Source organism: Tinamus guttatus, unplaced genomic scaffold (assembly GCF_059628265.1).
Source record: "Tinamus guttatus ecotype Peru unplaced genomic scaffold, ASM5962826v1 Tinamus_guttatus_pri_ptg000211l, whole genome shotgun sequence".
Taxonomy (NCBI): domain Eukaryota; kingdom Metazoa; phylum Chordata; class Aves; order Tinamiformes; family Tinamidae; genus Tinamus; species Tinamus guttatus.
The window spans coordinates 8,916,833-8,937,325 of record NW_028288745.1 but is presented as its reverse complement, the minus strand read 5'-3'; the positions used below and the strand labels follow the sequence as shown (position 1 = coordinate 8,937,325).

The 20,493-nt window shown below is 42.9% G+C and overlaps 1 protein-coding gene across 1 annotated transcript in view; it reads right to left on the bottom strand.

Moving 5' to 3' along the window:
- Nucleotides 1-12,555, bottom strand: part of ARHGAP29 (Rho GTPase activating protein 29) — a 45,884-nt gene extending 33,329 nt beyond the window's left edge. The window contains exon 1 of the mRNA XM_010216131.2: nt 12,233-12,555. Coding sequence (XP_010214433.2) covers nt 12,233-12,494 — 262 coding nt within the window. The 5' untranslated portion in view covers nt 12,495-12,555. The remainder of the gene's footprint in view (nt 1-12,232) is intronic.
- Between the last annotated feature and the right edge of the window lie 7,938 nt (nt 12,556-20,493).

The following is a 20,493-nucleotide window of genomic DNA, read 5'->3' as shown; positions in this document are numbered from 1 at the left end:
TTTTTAAATTGGGCTTTTGAGTTATTGGTCTGATTCTCTACTTCTGAATGGCGAGGGCTTCGGTGAGAAGGCCTTATCAACTACGTAAATAAGGCAAATCAAGACTAGCATTATTTTCGGGAATAAAGGAAAGCTATAAAACAAGTCAAGATGCCTCAACTTGCTGAAACAGTATTTTGTTAAAGAAATAGTCTATCTGCAAAATACATTAGAATAATCAAAATCTTGTATTTCTTCATATGATATAAGCAGGCAAATATATTTATTGTGTTGATTTGCCATCTGGTATCAACAGAACTGTTACTTCACATTCATTTCACATCTAAATTCATAGATTAACTTCCCATCGGTATATGTGGGGAAGCCTTTGGGAAAAACCTACCACAAAGCAGCTTTTCATCACTATTTCAATATTCCATATGCCACATTCCTTCAACTTTTATACTGCATTAGCCTGGAGATTCCAGTCAACCAACCTAGATGTGTTCAGCCACGCAGTTTAATCTTTAGAATATATTCATCTTCTATTAAACCAAAGTTTAATAGAAGAACTCAATGATGAAAACTGGTGGAGTTTTATCATGCTTACCTGTTTCCAACAAATGAGAGTGAACACATTGTGTGGCCATCTTGGCCATCACTAATATCACTTCCCATAGTCTTCTAGTGTTTCAGGATAAAAAGCAGGCGAGGACAGTATTTCAGCATTTTAAGATTTTTTTTTTTTTAAGTTGTCTAGGGGATGTAAGATTGTGTTTTTTTTAAAATAATGGATAAATCTATAATAAATCAGGTAAGTGTATTTTATCAGAAAGTCTTATCCATCAGATTTAGTAACTATACTTTTAGTAGTATACTACTTATTACTTTGTTTTCAGCATAAGAGGCTTTTAAAACTAGAAAATAGTTTTGCTTTAAATAACTGTGTTGCTTGCATATTGCTTCACGTTCTGAAAAAATGTGAATTACTACTCAAATTTCAAACTGAAAATATTGGGGGCGGAGCGGGGGGGAACACACACACATACCCTACACACACAGGTACTCTTAAAAAGGAAAGACCATCCCCAGAAAGCTGTTTGCTATATCACTCAGCAGGAAAGAGAATATTATGAAAATTTGTTTTATTCATTTAAATAAATTTAACCTTTGCTTACCCATATCAAAAAAATACTTAACCTTTAAGTCATTCTACCTTCTAGTCTAAAACATCATTTGTTCTGCATGGCTGCTCCTTCCAGTTTTAGTCTAACTCAGTGATTGAGTGAAGAAGCTGTTTTCTTGTTGGCAGCCCACCTAGTTTTCTAAAGACCACACAAAGCCAGGATTATGAGATTATGTGGCGTTAAACAAGACATGAATTTACTTTGCACAATTCTTTTAAGACCTTTTCTTTTATATACAGTTACTGACCGATACGCAGTGTGAAAACATCCCATTTTTACTTTGTTGTTTTAAATATGAGCAAAATGTTTTGTTTTGCAAAAGTCAACTTACATTTTAAGTAGGATTCAAAACAGTTGTCTAGAAGAGCAGTGAACACTGAGGATTAACTTTCTGAGGTTCCAGCTCTGAAGTCAGGCTGAAACCCACCACCTGACAAGAGGGGTAAGGTCTGGCCATACAACTTGGAATGCTCCAAAGTAAATACGTTTTAAAACCTACCATCTCCTAGAAGCAAGAATTGGCAATTACTACTGCGATAAGGTTTTGTATCGCGTATCTCACAACAAAGTGTCTTTGGTGATGGTACTTGCATGTCCCAAAAAATGACATTAACCCATTGTAGAACTCACCATACAAGTAGCTACTGCTGAACAACATTCTCCATTCCTTGCTGAATTTGCTCCCTTGTTCTTGCACAAGGCTGAGCAATTAATACCAGAGAACATTTAGTTTGTCACCATCTCACATGTGTCACCTTCACAGACTGTCTTCACTTGACTATCACAGAATGCCTACTCCAATCATTTACTTTACCAAACTTCTAGATTAACAACTTTCAAATTACCCAGTGCCAGCACCAAACATCTTGGACTTCCACCAAAGAGCCGTCTCCGATTACTCTTCTGCTTGCAGTGGTTAAGCCACATGTGTGCTGAGGCCACAACCCATTTTGCTGGCCAATACCATGTTGTTTCTCAGTAGATCCACTTCAGTGATTCCTGTAGTTACCTGCTTTCAGAACACCTGGGCAAACTTTTTGGTTCATAGATAAAGGAATAATTTCAGAAGATGCAAGCGAACCTGATGGGATGTGAACCCATTTTTTAACAATGTAATACAACTAGAAGAATTTCTAAGGATATCTTAAACCAGCCTTTGGGAATTCCCTATCTACAGTAACATCTAACCTTATAGAAAACAGCTGAGAGTGTCCTGTGCCAGAATAAAACATCAACTAAGAGGTTTATTTTGTGCACAACACAGAGCTCTTAGCCAATCACATCTCTGTGCTTTGAAAAGAATCCCAGTGTAATGCTCAGAGAAGAACACTCTTTGAGATAATCCTGTGCTACACCTGAACATCCCCAAAACACTCAAATGTGGTTCAATGTCCCTAAAGCCATTTCTTGGAAGATGGGCATGGGCTGTGATAGATATTTAAACTCCACCCAAAAAAATATTTTCTACAAATTATTGATCTACAATCCTGCAACTCATTTCTAACCAACAAGCCAACATTTTCAAGGAGTCTCAGTTTACACTTCCTCACTTCTATTCTTTCCAAAATAAGAGCTTCTCCAGCATTCACAGTACGCCTGGCTACATACATAATACCCTTGTCATTCTGTGTGTCTTGGCAAAGTGACACTAACACTAAAACTTTTTAAAAAACAATGCAAACATGATGAATTGTTCTAACACTTAAGAGTCCCAAACACAAGTTCAGCACAGCACAGAGATTCAAGCCATTTTAAACAAGCAACAAGTTACAGTATTGCAATAATTTTTTGGAATACCTAAGAGAGAAGACTTCAAACAAGTTAAGTTTCAACATTTCTCCTGTTAAGAACACCCTAGTTGGCACTGAAAATGGATCAAATCTCATCTTCTAGTTGTTGGTGCACAGCTTTCACAGATGCACGATTTTATTGCCAAGCACTCCCTTTTTTCGTAAGCAAGCTGGTATCTGCATTAGAAGAAAGTTTTATATCATTATTATTGTTAAACATCTGGCTTTTTAGTTAAAGTCAAAAAAATAAACTGAGAAGATCCTGACCACTGATCATCTTCCTCTCTGCACACCTCTTATCCTGCTAATCTTGTAACATCAGTTTCAGGGGGCTGAGAGCTGCAACTATGAGAAGAGCAGGGAGGAGGTAAAAATACTAGGTTCTTTAAATTAAATATCCTGAGACTCTTCAGTACATCAGAAATGCAAAAAGGAAGAGCAGAGTTTCTCCCTTGTAGCACTCCTAGAAAGGCTACAGAGAAATGGAAAATGCCTGTGCACTCTGTTCAGGGCTTTGCTAAAGACAAATATGCTAATTATTCAAGTCAACAAAAATATCCGGCGTACACATAAGGGCTGATTTTGCATTTTAAACGCTCATAAGTGTTCAAGACACACACACCCCTCCTGACTGCTGATCCGGGACACTATAGCAACAAGTGAGCATTTGTTCCCAGGAATGCCGAGTATGCACCGGGGGGCGGGGGAGCCCGATCCGCCACAAGCTTCTCTACAGCTCCACCAAGTTATTATTTAACTTAGATCTTCCCAAACCTGAAAATTGCAAAAACAGTGTTTACCACCCAGCATTAACAGTTTGCATTTAATAGGCAAATTACAGTACACTTGGACTATTATGTCCACAGCTTTGCCTGCAAGGAACTTCAAGAGGGCTTTTTATTTCGCACCCCCTTGTTCCTAGTATTGAAAGCTGCTGAACTGTTCCATGAATGTGATATTTTAGTATTAACACAAGGAGCCTTGCATAAGGCTGACAAAGTAAACAACAGCGGTCTGATAGGAAGTTCAGTGTCAACCTTTTCCTTTCAAATTGTGCCTAGCCCACGATTCTAGTCTCATCAGCACTCTCTCTCAAAACCCTCATATTACCCCTTCATAGTTGTTCTGCTATCTAGACCAAATCAAGTGAACTTCGCAAGCATATAGCTTAATAATTCCTGAAAAGCAATACACATTTCAAAAAGGAAAGCTGCCCTTTGGCTTGCTGGCTACAGAGCGTGGTTGGCATTAGGCAGGGCTGCTGCTTAAGCAGATTTCTGATGTTGCAGCCTTCAAGTTGTGGGGGGAAGTGTCCAGCCCCTCTGGTTCTCTTTAGGATCTGAAATTCCAGGAGTTCCTAACAAAAAACAGACATGCAGAAAAGCAGCAGGCTGGACAAAATGTTTTTTGAAATAACCAGCAGTGGGACAGAAATAAGGGGTGGAAAGTTTCCTCTTAAAGTTTAAATCTAACATTTCTTGGGGAAAAAGCACAGTGTCTAGTTCCTGATGTTTCCCATAAAATTTGATGGTCAACAAGTTTATGTGGGCTTGGTGTGTGGGCTTGTTTTCCCTCAGGTTTCACTAGCTTTCTTGTGGTCTGAGCTCCTTGGAGCACATCAAGCTTCTGCTCTCTCTGCAGAAGTCCTAAGGCTTTTGAAGAACCTTGTACTGGAGAGGAACAGGCCTCTGAGCAGGAATCTCTGTGCTGCGCTTGAGAGACACTCAGGAAAAGTGACAGCATGAAGTAAGGGCAGTGGGGGAAACAGTGAGCAGGTCCCTGGTTTGCTGTGGTCCTACAGCTCTGCAAAAGGAACTCTCCAACAAATGGGGACAGTTTCTTAGCAGCTAAATAGCTGTTAAGAAAAAAACTCAATATTACTTTTGATTTTGAGTTACTAGTTACTAGCAGTAATTTCTAACTTGTTATAACAAACAGTGAAAAATAAATATTTACTTTGTCTTATCCTTGGTTCCTTTATCTCTCTTAGCATGAAGGACCATTTCACCGTTTCACGACCAATTTTGATTTCAGCAGGGCAGCGCTAACAGAGAGACCACTAGCTCCTGGAGACATGCAAGAGGGTGCTCTAAGGAATTTCCAGGTCAGAGAGCCTGGAAATGCTTACGTCTCCACATTTTAAAAGTGAGCTTTAAGAAGGCAAGTTTAAAAGATGACTACCCGCTTCAAGAATGTCTGAAGCTTGGAACTAAAGAAACTGATTAATTCGCCTCCTACAAAGGGCATTTTCTATTTGCTGTTCCCCCCCACCACCACCCCACAAACTTTGAGGGAAATAAATCTCTGTCAACTCTACATTCAAAAGAGGAGGCCAAGTCGGCCCTGGCTGTAGCAAAGCGTACTCTAACGTCAGGGTGGAGCGCCACGCAAGCTGTGCTAAAACTGTCACCGTCTCCTTCCACTTTTACCTCTGGCCACTTGTCCCTTTGCCAGCCTTCTCCTCCCTCTTCTGCTGGCACCCGGGGAGACTGTACAGTCAGCCAGCTCAGGGAGCTGATGTGGCTGAAAACTATTTCCTTTTTTCCTAGGGCTGGTTGTCAGCCAGTTGAGCTCACCCAACGAGCTCAGCCGCAGTCACCTGAGCACGAGCGCCAGGGTGAGGGAGGCACAGCGAGACCGCAGCCGCTCACACCGCAGCCGCTCAGGTTTCTGCGGAAGCAGAGTATGAATGTGGTTTAAAACAGATGCAAGCAGCTTTGTTAACAGGACAGGAAAACTGCAATTTTGATGCATCCTGTAGACTTTGAACAGTTACACTACTGTGCCATGGTCTCAGCTGTCGCGGCAGGGAGACAAACCCATGCCTGGTGCAGGGGCACCGTCACAGGCCGCACTTCCCAGCTGCCCTACACCTGCCCCAGTCTGTTGTATTTTGGCTACGCAACACTCATGCTGGTGCTTCCCAAGGTCACTCCGGCCGGCTCTGTGGTGGGAACATCAACATCCTGATCAGCAAACATGAACTGCTGCGTCTCGGCTCTTCCCACCTGATTCGACTCAGCAGGAGTTCTGCAATACCAGAATTTACACAGGAGGCAGCAACCACCCTTAATATAGCCTAGGGCACTTGACCACACCTGAGTAGAACTGCAAAAAGAGTTGTATTTCAACAATAAACCAGTTTACAGAATTATTCTTCAGATTTTACAGCTACACAACACTCAAGATTCTGAAAGCGATTAGCATCAAAAAGCACAGCAAACTGCATTCCAGGATCCTGAAATACTTCAATTTCTGCAGGAGCATGTATTATGTATTAGACAGGGGCTTCCCCCATTTTTTGCATTATGTGCCATGAAATACTCAATGGGGCTATACTTTACATGAACCCCTCTGCCTTCCCAAGAGGCTCCTTGAAGGTCACTTAATTCACGTTACTTACATATTTGTGAAGTGTTAAGTTCTCACAATCACTGAAAAGTAGCTGCTTTATCAGTGCTTTTCTCTCTCACAGACCGGTCACTCACAAGATGTGAGATATTATTAAACAAAAAAACAGCATAATCTCCCACAAAAATCTTAAAGTCCATCCAACATCACTCAAAACAAATTACAAACATTTTTTTCTGAAAGCATTACAAAGAAAGATGAACATTCCATTAAATCTTTGGTTAGCACAGCCTGCCCACCTAGCGAGCCCTCATGTTAGGAATTATGTTGTCAGAACCTCATGTGTCATTAGACAGGTAATACGCTCAATTTAAGGTGTATCAAAGACAACCGCTTTCATTGGGAAACATCAGAACTGAAATAAAGAACTAACAACAAAATTACACCTAGCGTTATAAGTTATCATAATTTCAATCTGTGATCGTCACTGCAACAGATAATGAACTTCAAGTACCCCCAGCAAAACGAGTCAAACTGACTTCCCAAGAGAATGTCTCAAACTTTGCTACAGAGAACGTCACCGTTTTAAAACGAAGTCAAATGCAAAAAAAACAAACAAACAAACAACAACAAAAACACAAAACCGCCTTATTCATGTTAAAATAAGGACAGCAGAAAAAAAAGTACACATTATTAAGCCTGAGGGTGCTGAAGAGATCTTTCACAGTTGGCCCTTGTGAACCACCTTCAGCAGACAACTTCTGACTTCCAGCACGGCTGTGGCAACAGGCATCTCCGTGGCACTAACACAAGGTTCTGAAGCCACTAGTGATTAGTAAGTTCCTTATTTTGAGGAAACTCTTACTTGACACATCTTGAAAGTTGTCCCGCTGGGCTGAATATCCTTCAAGAATAAGGACCTGAGAGGTTTCAAGTTAGGTAGCATTCCTGAAGTCTTGGTGCTGCTCTAAGGAGGATGCAGACATTCCTGACTAGGGCATCCAGCTTCAGAGTTTTAACTCTGTGGGGGCCAGGGCGTAACATTACCACCAAAAACAAAATAGGAAAACAAACAAATAAACAAAAAAAAAACCCTAAACCCCACCCCAAACTCAAAGAAACCAGACAGTAAAATCTGATCCTCAAAGAAAAATGTTGGAAAACAAAATAGAAAAGCTGTTGTGCTTAATCCAACATATTTGAGAAACAGTGCATTACCATTCCAGAATAACCTGGAGTCTACATCATTTGCAAATAGAATGAACTTGAGGAAGAAAGCCTTTACTCATGAAAAGGATGCAGAAGTACCCACATGAAGCACAGAGTACCACACTTTGAAGATTACTTCAAAGTTTGTGATAAAGCAAGCAATAATTCCTGAATATACTCTGAAGCACAATCAAGTAGACTATATAAAAGTAGAAAGTACAATTACTCTTGCATTTTTAGATCAAATGTAAATGTCACCCTTACAGCTATTCATAATGCAACACAGCATTTCCCACAGACCCAAGGGCAGACCTTACAGCATGAAGCATATACTACATTCCTTAAAAAAATAAATAAATAAACAGCAGCTGCCATAAAGCTCGAGAGTTCACTAACTTCAAACCAGGGGAACAGGAATGTTTCCCCTGTGCCTCATTTTGATACAAGAGCAACCAGTTATTGTTTAAAAATGAAACACTTCAAGTAAAAATCTCATAATTAGGAACTTAGCCCTAAAGATCCTTTTGTGTGGTCCTGTTAAACCAAAGAAATGAATCCCATTTCAGCTATGACCACACAGTGCCATCATTTTCTTAAAGCAGCACTGGAATTTATTATGGGTAGTAACAGACTAACAGCATCAATCTCTCAAAAATGCTTGTTCTTGCTTAGATCCTCAGTTCTGCAGATCTATGCAATACTATTTTGCACGCAGGAAAAAAAAAGCAAATCTGTACTAGAAGCTTATAAACCCTATCTCCTATATATTTTAGCCCCAAAAGGGGCTCACCAACTTTCTTTGCAACTTCTATGAGATACAGGCACCCTTATATTTTGAAGGGATTGTACAGTATATAAGTTATCACTGTGTATCCTCCTTCAAAAGATGTACATGCACGAGTCACACATCCCCAAAATTGAACAAGCTTTACTTGTGAGCGCAGCAAGCCCATACTTTTAGGAAAAACATCAGCCCTGTAAGTTATATTATGTAACTGTATCAAGGTATATTTAGTTTAAGTGCAGTCCAGGCACTTCACATTCCAAAGCAAGTACTTTCCATGCTGTGGTCGAGTGGCTAAGAAGCTTTTTGAGGGAGACAAACAACTTTTCCCTTCAAATAACTTTCCCTGCCATGGCAAATTATGTCTCTTCTCATGTTGTCACCCCTCTGAAGATCACAGCTCTAGTCTCCAGACTATTTCCTGTATCCTGGTCCTGTATCTCAAGATGGGCCTCAAAACAAATCATAATGATGTTCAGTGACTACAAAGCCTGGAGCCCGAAGGGAATTTACAAAATGGACATCAGGCAGTGAAGTGCAAGGAACACATGGTTATTTCACTCAACATAAGAAGCAACTGCAGTTCCCTCGTGTCCCAATACTTGACAAACTATTCAATCCCATAACTGTATTGAGAGAGATCTATTGCCTTTAAATAAAAAATGAAATACCACTGTTCAGAAGCAAGTTTCTTCTTTGGTGCTAGCAAGCAGATTGCAAATACTTTAGATTTCAGTTTATATAACAATCATTGCTAGGTGAAAGCCCCAAATTAATACAGACTCAATTCAACAGAGATAAAAACAGTGTTATAAGCTATCCTGTTTAACACTCAAATTTCAGCAACATTATAATGAAATTTAAAGAAATTACAGTAGTACTAATACAAGTAACTCAAAGAGAAAAGTCAGTGCACAGGTTAACAATATCAGTTATACAACCTTCTTTCTTAAGAGAGATCTCAGCTCAGGTTATTTATCAACATACATTAGACCCATGTAAAACTATACAAGTCTATAATGCAAAAGACAGAACTTGTGATCTAGTTCTGACATAAATACATGCTACAATCCAAAGAGGCTTAAGCTGTTCACTCAAGACACTATCACTACAGGATCTTCAGGAAGATACTGGATGAAATGTAAGAGAGTAAGTGCTAGACACTCCCAACACAGCTCAGGTGTGTTGGAATACACCTGAGCAAACAGGGAATACAACAATCAGCCAATTGGAAAATTCGAGGCCGGCACCTTCCTGCAATCAGCTAAACTTTAGGTACAGATGTGAGCAGTGGAACAGTGAGTCCTAGCGAACAAGGAACAATGTGTAGCAAGCTGAGCCACGTGGTCGAGAGCAAAGTTGCTGTGCATTAGACAGGAATTTTCAAATGCCAGGAGCACTTGCCAGGCATGCACAACACTTGCTGATGCAACCCTGCTGTATCACTTACATTCGTCACTGCTGAACTGCCCGAGGAAGCATGATGCAGTATATAAGCAAAATAAAATAAATAAGTTTTGCTACTAGGTACAGGAAACATTTTACGAGTTGTACAGCAGTTTTACTACTCAAAAACTGCCTCAAGTCACTTGAGTATCGCTGTTCAAAAACAAAACAAAGGTATTTTCTATTAAGTGATTCCACTCTGGAATAAATCACATAACTAATTCCATAATGGCCGTAAACTGCAATTAGTACAAGTTCAGAATTTTAAAAAGTTTGTCCAAAAATTAGTAAAAGCTTGCTATGGTTTCTGAACATATAACTATAGAAGTTTTTAAAGATAAATAAAATGAAGAGAAGCAATTCAAAGTATTCAGCTTCAAAGATGTCCCCTCCAATCAGCAATCCAAGACTATAGAAACCACTATTGTGGTCAAAGAACACTTCTTATAAAATGAAGTAAACATTTCTCCTTTATAAGATTAAAAGTTCTTTAAACAGACAGCATTGTTTCCCAAAGCAAATCCACAATGTGATGTTAAATAAATAAAAAAATAAAATCCGACTTCTCTCTTTTGTGTTAGTTTCTCCCTTCTTCTGAGTCCCAAACACAAAACTCAGCATTAATTAAGAATTGCTGGGTGACTGCTGAAACACATTAGTATCTTGGCAGTCCCTTCCCACAGGGCACTTGTTGCAGCATCAGTAAGCAGGCACCAGACACTTCATCGCACAAGCTGATGAGCTCATCTGGCAAGTTCAGCAAAAAACACTTTGGACAGAATTGACATCAGTCACAGAATGCTTAAGGTTGGAAGGAACCTCTAACCATCACCTAGTCCAACCCCCCTGCTCCAGCAGGGACACCCAGAGCACGTGGCACAGGGTGGCATCCAGGTGGGTTTTTGAAGATTTCCAGAGAAGGAGACTCCACAACCTCTCTGGGCAGCCTATTCCAGTGCTCTGTCACCCTCACAGGAAAGAAGTTCTTCCTTACATGGAGGTGGAACTTCCTGTGTTTCAGCTTGTACTCATTACCCCTTGTCCTGTGACCAGCCACCACAGAGAAGAATTTGGCCCCATCCTCCCTACATTCTCCCCTCAAGTACTTGTAGATATTGATCAGATCTCCTCTCAGTCTTCTCTTCTCTAGGCTAAACAGGCCCAGCTCACTTAGTCTTTCCTCATAAGATAGATGCTCCAATCCCATCACATGGGGATCCAGTCACACCTTCAGTGCAGCCATTTCAGCCTGAATGCAAACTCAAGCATCTGAGGTTCACAAAGCACCAAATCCATTCACTCCCTGATCTTCTGCTCTTTATAGAGCCACCAAAAAGAGACTAAAATCATAGCCCAACTCTGCTCATTACTGCTAAAGCTTTTAACCCTGCCAGTGAACAAAGCAGCAATCCTAAATACACATTATAGTTAGAGGTAATGACCATTATATTGACCCAGTACACAAAGAGAGAGAGACCTGTCACAGCAAACTCCTTGTTCCTGAACTGCAGAGGAATCTACAGTATGATCTCCCTCCTCAAGAGTGAGATTTCTGCTCGCCTGCATCCTTGAATTTTCTCATTAGTAGGTCAGATCTGAACTCAAGAGAAAATGGGCATTGATAACAGTGAGGCACAGTAGGGGCAAGAAAAGCTACAGCTGTGAATACAGCAGTGCCAGCAAATGCTAAGTAATAGGATATCTTATACAAAGCTGCTCTGTGTGTTAGTTCAGCCATTAACTATTCAGCCATATTTCTATGTTAAAACAGTTTTCCTGTTGATGATCAAAAATAGACTAATATCATTTCCCTAATAGAAGGTTCAGTAAGACACACTTCTAAGGAGAAAAAATAAAATAAAATAAAATAAATGCAGTTTCCACCTGCTGGCAGAAGATGGTAAATACTTCTTCTGTAGAGGAAGAAAGCACTGACAGTAGTGTTGTGTTCTACTTAAGCACTCATTCCTTTAAAACTAAAGTTCAAACTATTGACATACGAACATTTCAAAAAACAAAACAAACGGAAACAGAAAACCCACAGAGTTTTACTAGTCCAGGAAATGAAAGCGTGATCAACATGTTAACAGAACTCTTTGGCATTACACAACACAATCAGATGGTTGAAAACACAATCAGCTGACAACCTCACCAACTTCAGGTGCCAGCCTAGGCAGACTGCTGAACACCTACTCTCCCTGCTCCTTTTACGTACTATGTACCCTAAAGCATTATATAGTAACGGATTGCACAGTGTTTGGATGAGGAAATATAGGCACCAAACAAAAAACAACCAACCAACAAAAAACCCACAACACAGTTTCCTGTAATCACCTCGCAAGCATGGGTGGGGGGAAGAGGAGGAAAGGAGTTACTGGTGCAACAGTCATGGTACAGACTGGTTTAAAAAGATATAGACAGAATTGCAGAAGTTTCAGAATTTCTTTCTTCAGAGGAAATTTTAGGATAAGAAACAACTGACAAACCTTCTGAAAGAATGGCTTCTTTCAAGCAGAGCAGCACATCTGCAAACTTCCTGACATCATTCACCAGTTGCATGATGTATTCGGGATCCACAGCAGGATTATCGTAGCAGTCAGAGTTGGAGCTAATGCTGCTCAGAGAGCTGCTCTTGGTGCTGCGCCCCATTCCCCAATTTCCTGAATTAGAGATGGTGAAGAAGTTGGAGGTAGACAGCCGGGCTAATCCCAAACCACGCTTGTTACTCCCGCCGTTCTGCCGCAACATCCCAGCAGGCGCTGTGCTTAGAGCTCCGCCGTTAACTCTCACTGGTGCTTAATGTCCATTTGACACGCAAAAGGTGAAGCCCTTAAAATTCAGAGGAAGGAGGAAGAGACAGAAACACACTGATTAGTGTAGAAACATTTTTGAAGTAATGCTGTTGTACTTACAAGAGCCAAAAATTCTTTCAAGATGAAAGAATTATCATTAAAGTGAAAATTTTACCTTAAAGTGTAACTGTAATATTCTAAAGAGTTTTGATTAGCACTTCAAGTTATTTTAATTTGCATAGCAAGAGTATAATCTTATAGCTGCAGAGGTCAGCTGTATGCAGAAACAGTTTTTTTATTTCAAAAGCTAATGTATGCTCATTTCGTAAAAAAAACTTTAGTTGTTCATCTTTGTCTTGGAAGCTCTAAGAATTGAGTTCATAACATGCACACTGAAACCCATTCTACACCGTTAACTTAACAGATTTACAAAAAGCAAAGAAACAAAAAAACCCTCAATGTGATACAGAGGACCAACAACACCCTGACCTGCACCAACCACCAAATGGTGCTCAGCATCCTGTCTCATGATCGATCCTACGATTGAACCACGATCTGATAAGTTTTCCTTGTGCAGATTGGGCCCATCAAGAACCTTTTGACCTATCAATTGGTTTAAGAAAAGAAAACACCCTGAAGAAACCTATTACCTTTGACTACAAACTGCAAACAAAAGACAAAGACATATGAAGACATTTAAAATATTTTAGTATTACGGCCTATCTACAAGTCCCACTTTGATGCCCTAGTGCAGCTTAGAAACCCATCTTGTCATAAAAAAGCCAGAGACTTTGGGGAGATTAGGTTAGTGTAACCAAGCAGCCACCGGTGCTTATTTGATTTAGGAAAAGTAGAGGCTCCTGCAGCTCTGCCAGCACCAGGTAAAGGTGCTCAGGCCGTTTCGAGGCAGCAGGCTGCAGGTGGCAGGTGCAGGGAGCCTTGTGGCCACTCGCACCGCACGCTGCGCGCCAAACACAACTGGAACACGTCAGCCAAAGGGCGTGAAGCTGCTTGCAGACAGAACTGTGATGCTGTTTGCAGCTAGAACTGCAGCAGATCTCCAGTAGATAAAATTAAAATTTATTACAGCCCAGTTAAGCATTAAATGCAAGTTGAAACTTGGTATTTACACATTTTTCTATCTGTGTTGACCAACAGCTTCTCAGGAGGCATTATTTTAAAGCACTTCAATTATTTTCCCATTATTTTCACTTTATTTCTCCCTACAATACAAAAACACAAGAGGAAACGTGGTTAAATAGCACTTGTTTTTGTAATTGCTCTGGCAGACCTTTCGGGGAATGTGTGCGCTGGGGAGAAGAGAGTTTTAGAGTTCAACCCAGATCAACTGCCTTGATTTCTGTTTACTATTTGAAGTTAGCACTTAAGAGGCTACACATGAGACGATATAAATAACACAGGCAATTAAACAATTCCAAACACCTCAGCCAGACTGAGGCGAGGTTTACATTAAACATGCTTAAGCGTTATGTTTAATCAACTTTCTTCTGTTCCCACATACAATTCTCATGGCTACAAAGGTACTTCGCAATTCTGCCTTGTGATTACAAACACACACAAACACCTATCCCTTTTTCCTTCTAACAAATATGATATCTCTGTATATCAAGACACTGGGATTTTCATATTATTTAAAAGAGACACGTCCCTTTTAAGTCTAGCCAGTTTGAGAGGCAAGTTAAAGCAGCGCGAGGTGTCGGACCTGTTCTGGGAACAGCTCTGCGCTTTCCTGTTTGAGACGCACGCACTGCGCTACTTGTGACCGGGACGAGAAAGGCGACACGCGACAGCCGAAAAACACCGCGGTGGTGACAAAGTGTCTCCGCGCGGGGAAACCCTGAGGGAGCCGCTTGCTACAAGCACCAGCCAGAGTGAAACCGAGCGGCTCGTCCAACCCCAGGGCACCTCTCGGGTAAACACGAGCTCTGCCCCCACCTCACGCCCCCGTTATCAGCGTGCTTCGTATTTCTGCAGGAGACCGAATAATTAAAAACAAAAAGACACCAACTTTCCTGTAACTGCCTCCAGCTCTCCCTGCTTAGGAGGGAGACGCTACCAGCCCCAACACGAGGGGGGAAATAGTAATACCACCACCACCAAACCCAGATATTTCAGCAATTTGCTCTCCCGGCACAAAGCGCTGGCGGGGGAAAGGGCAGGAGCCGCTCCTGGGCGGCGGGAAGGAAGGGGCGGCGGGGCCCCCTCCGCGCCGCTCCGCGCGGGGGTCGCCCGGCCCCGCCCTGCATTCCTCGCAGGCGCCGCCGCCCGCACGTCCGCCCGGCCCGGCCGGGCCCACCGCGGCCCCGGCAGGAGCCCCCAGCCCGGAGGCGGCGCGAGAGGTGGCCAGGACCCGTCCCGCGAGGAGCCCCGCGCCGACAGTCCTGGCAGCGCAAAGGGGGCGCCGAGCCCAGCGCCGCCGCCGCCCCTCCGGCTCCTCCCGGCAGCGCCGCCGCCGCCGCCACCTCCCTCCCGCCCGGTACCCGCGGCGGCCCCAGCGGCCCTTACCGAACAGCGCGGGCGGCGGAGCGGAGCGCAGCGCAGGCAGCACGGGCTGCCGCGGGCCCTGTGCGCTGCCGCCCCGCTGCCCGTTGAACTCCCGCCCCGCGGCGCGGCGCGGCCTTTGGCGCCACCCCCTGCCCGCGGGGTGGGGCTATGCTAATCGCACGTTAATGAGCATGCTAATGAGCGCAGCTCCCGGGCCCGCCCTCCCGCCCTCTGTGTGGCCGCGCGGGCCCGGGAGCGGCGGCGCTCGCGCTCCCCTTTCTCCCCAGGCAAGCGCCGCCCGCGGCGCGAGGACCACACGAAGCAGGGCCGAAATCGAGCTGGACGCCATCGTACTGCACACGTGAACGGGAGCGGGGCTGGGGCACCCTCGCTTTGGTCACGCTTTAGCTTTTGAATTTTGTGTATGTGAACATATATTCCTATTATTCTGCTCAGAAAAGTAGGAATTCTTTCACATGGTCTCCCACAGAAACCCGCATAGCTGAGCAGCGGTATCAGGAGCTCTGTGCAGACCCCTGCACCAGCCCCATCCGACTGACAGCAACAGGCGCTTTTTGTGGTCTAAAAGCACACACTTTACTCCTTGCTAATAAAAGGCCATTTAAATCCAGGAGTTCTGAAATGGGACACACATGAGAGGTGACCTATGTTGGTTGATGTAGGACAACCACCAACATCCACTTCTTGCCGCAGTCCCTGTCCCAGGTAGTTCCCTGTTGCACCCCGTCCACCCCTGCATGCTGCCCATTCAGGGCTGTCGGAGCACCAGCTTCTTGCAACATCTTTCCCCCCAAAACCTGTGATCAGTCCTTCCATTACTTCATCCCAGTGTCCCAAACCTTTCTCTCAACTCCTGCCTTTTTAGCTCCCTAGACATACCCATCATGTCACCCTCTTCCAGCCTGACTACTGCAATGCGAAGTCTTCACCAGCAACTTGACTTGGTTTTCTCCCATACGCCCCATGCACAAAGCAGGGGCCTTGAAGTCCCTCTCCTGGGTGGGTGGCAGTTCTCTCCTCAGGCTGTGCCAAATTCATGAAGCCTAAGATTAAACAGCTGAACTAACGCAAATTGTCACATGATTTAATCTCTAGTTAATTAGCTCAGTGGTAGCAAAGTACAAGCATAGATCAATCAGTTGTTAACAATGTCATAACATGAATTTTAAACACAGTTCAATAACTTTCCCTTTAAATCACATTGTATTTTATTATTATTTTTTTTAATCCTGTAATCAGTTACAATTTTTTCAGGTGTGCTGATACTAAATTTGGAGAAAAGCAAACTAAACAGACAATGCCCTGGGCTTCAGGAAGATTTTGATCATTTGAGTAATTTGCCCAGCAGATGTCAAAATCAGGCCAGGGCAAGCAATTGTAATTTAATGTGGAAGCAGGGACTACAGTACTATTTAACTTGCACTCCCTACTATCAACTATTAAACAATGAGTAAAAGTATTACAAGTTTATTGCAGGAAATGTCACTGAAAGGATTAGATCTGCATACAATAGCAATAAAAAGGAGAAACTATAAATTCCATCCATACTTACTGAAGGACAGCATACCAGGCAGCTGCCATATCTATTACTAAACCTTTATTAGAAATAAGTACACACAGTTATGGCAGAATCCCTCCCCATTACAGGCACACTTTTGGAAAATAAACATGTCTTTATTTTAGCATAATTACACCATTGCCTGGGACTTTTCAGCCTAGCTGATCTGTGCATATACCCAGCTCCAGTCCACTGTCCCTGATGTGAACATGTGTTTCCTCATGTTGGGACATTCCATCCATTAGCATCCTCCCTCTCACCTCAATTCCCATGTGGGCTTAGCTGTGTCTGTGCTGGAATTTAACAAACTTTTTTTGGTGGGGCAAATTATTATTATTATTATTTTTTTTTCAAAAAGATCAGATCCAGAGGCAATACCTAAAGGTAACTAAAACGAAAAGTACTAGGAGCGTCTTGATGCTTCTTCAAATTTTTGTTTTAGATACCTCTGATTTAAGCAAAAGTTTGCAGCATAGGAGGCCTTGCCTCAAACTTCTTTTGAAAGGATGTGAACCCTCGTGAGCCACATTATGGGGAAATAAGTGAAGCATTGGCATTTTTTTCCCCTCACCAAAATAAAACAACCATCAACTGACCTTTTTAGTTTCAGGTGTTCAGAGCTCTTCCCCTCCACCCCCCCATATTTTCAAATTGCCAAACTTGATACAAAACTGAACCAAAGCTACCTCTTAATCTAATGTGCAGGACTATTTATTGTTAGTAGGACTAGTCTCCTTGGGATGAACAAGAACAGCCTTGAGTGACTACCAGGCAAATAGCCACGAGCAGGGAAGTGAAGGTAACATAAGGTTATGTTCTCTGGGAAGAGACAGCTGAATTTGCTTTCACTAAGAACACTGACACTTCTGCGAGAAGCCACTTATTGCTTGTGTGATTTTAAAAAAAACAAATATTTTCCTGATGGAACATGTGTAAACACTGAAATAAGAGCTATAGCACATCTCTTCTATGAAGAAGGTCCATACAGAGTGATCTCCAAGAGCCTGCTTCTCCCTTCTCAATGTTAAATAGTACTTTGCTCACACACAAAGTCCCTTAGAAATCCAAGGAAAAAAATTTGCCTGAAGAGAGCTACTCTATGCTGCAGCTTCCAACCACTGTGAAGAGAAGGACTGTTTCTGGTTGGCACTGTTAACAAATGCACTTTCCCATTTCCATTTAGAAATCAGTTTCAAAATATTGTCTCTTTTCTTCCATTTATCTACAGAACAGCTAAATAGTCTGCATTAGCTGGAAGCCATAAAGTAATTAATATACCTCCCTGTGAGCAGTAAGAGTTCAGTAATACAGAGTGGGATATTTATTACAGTTGTAAATTGGTCATATCAACATTGGAGCAACACCTGAGAAGGGACCTTGAAGGCACCCTCAGAGCATGCCTGTAGATAAGATAAACTGAATTACTTCCAGGGGTAACACCAGGAGATGCCACCTTCCCTGTATGCACCCATCTGTGCACAGAACCCTGTGCTAAACAAGCACTGCCACAAGCCATTTCTTTCCAAGAATCACTTCTTATATGCAGCTTCCCATAAAAGGCAAATATAAGTTGTATATCAGAAAACAGTTCAGAACTCAGATACTGCTATAGTAAACAGCAGAATTTTGGAAAAACAATATCTTGCCCATAGCTACATACTAAGATTTAACAAACGCTCACTGAGGAGCAGCCAAAACTCAACTCTAAAATTAACTTGCACAAAAATAACCCTCCTTTCAACAACAACAAAAAAAAACTTAGAATTTTTTCCCCTACCTGTTGCTCCAATGGCTGTTTTATAAAAGCAGCTCTCTCCTCTCTCATTAGAGCCTCATGATCCCCGCCACCTGCACGAGTGCCCGTGGTGCATGTGCGTTTCCTAGAGCCAAGCGTCTCACCCGAAGGCCTCAGGGGAAGCGCGTGGGTGAAACTGCAGCAGCCACTGTGCACTGGGATGAACCTGCAGAGAGCAGAGGCTGCCCGGCGCTTACAGACACGGCGCCTGGACGGGTTGCTCCGCTTCCGACTTTTCAGCCCTGATCCCCAGGATACACTACAAAACACTGGAGAAGATGAGCTAGGGAAGTGAAAGCCATAGCCTTACCAGCTATTAAAATATTTCTGGTTTTATGCTCATTAGAGTTCACCACGAAGGCGATTCCTGCATACTTCTCACAAGGTGAAACAGGCCTCTGCCTCTCACACTGGAGGCAGCCACCTCTCCCTCTGCAATACTCCTCTTTTCCACTGCTCTCTCCTCTACTAGGTACTTAGCAACTAATTTTTCTCTCAGATGCTCTAGCTGATAAACATGCAATTTAAGCCAGGGCAGTTATCCAGAATTTCATATAGCTTTGATCTTTTGGAGCTTCTCCCTCCATCCCAGAAAGAGCTTGTGGGCTCCAAAACTTGTCAGGGTTCACTTCTTAAAAGTTCTTAAGCTAGGCTAGCTCAAAACACTTTAGCCTGTCCCCTCTTTTTAAATAGCACCTGACTTACTTGTGACAGACTGCCCACAGGTAAAAAGCTCTTTCTCAAGATAAGGCTGGAGGTGTGACATTGAGAAACACAGCTGGGTTTGCCAGGACACCATTGCCTATCTCCCAGGGGAGATTGAACATGGCTAGCAGGGCAGCACCTGCTTTACAAGCACTTAATGAACAATTTCTTAAAACCCATCCACCCTAATGAGCAATTGGTCAGGAGAGCGGGTGGTGCGGGGGAGCAAGGGAAGCGCCTTTTGCATTCGCTGAATGCTATCAGTGGTGCTAGTCAGCAGGAGCTGCCTCAGCCCAGAGCGCCACACCAGCCCGGCCGGTACCCGCGGCGGGGGAGGCAGAGATGGCCTCGTGATGAAGGGCTGGGGAGAAAGGAGCCATCTCGATAGGCAGATGGAAGCGTGGCTGGGAGCTGCTGGTAGGTGGCTGTTCATTCCCTGCGCTTTGGGTAGCGAATGAGGCTGTGGCTCCGCAGGGTGAGAGGGAGCAGGAAGGGCTGCGGGAGCTGGGACTCGCCTTGCCGGCGGAGGGGGTGGCAGGGTAGCTTCTGGTGGCTTGTGCTTTGAATCTCAGGCTTGGACCTGATTACAGGGCAGAGACAGTGGTAACAGGTATTGCTGGGTTTCTCTGTTGTTGCTGCTGGAACCTCCCTAAATCTCTCAGAGAGTGCTGACCCCCGTTGCTTTCCATTGGAAAGTAAAAATGCCTTTAAATAATCTTGGTAGTGTTTAGTGATTCCAAATTGGGTAAATTGGATGGGGAGGAAAAAAAATGCCTATGTGCCTAGAAACCTGTCCTTACTTCCATTTGTGTGGCTATTAACAATAGATGATTGCAAGTACAGGAGCAGAAAAAAACCCTGAATCCATCAAACATAAGCTTCTGATTGTTCTACAGGAAAATGGGGCCTAAGGAAATGGTCTGTATATTAAATCTTAAGTGGTAAATGAAAAATATTTTGTTGACAGATGGAATGGTGTATTTCAGGTCTGAAAAGCAGGTAGGGTGCTTAGGCTGTAGTAAGACACACTGTACAGGGTTAAGTGGTTACTAATTTCAGGTCTGTTTTTGTCCATTCCTTTCTTTCTTCCCCATTCCTCCAATGTTGTTGCATGATTGTCCTAAAAGAACTCCCTACAATTAAACATATTGTAGTTAACCGCAGTCATTTTGCCAAGAGAGCAAATACAGCTTGTCATGATGCTAGCAAAGCTAAGGGTAATAATCTGGCATGTTTAGGGATGGTAGAGGGAGCTGCAAACTCTGAACCTGCTTCACATGAAGCTTTTTTTTTTTTTTTTTTTTCTTGTTGTGGCCTTAAAACCCCTAAGGTTTCCTATGTGAGGCTCATAGACTTTATGTGGCACCCATG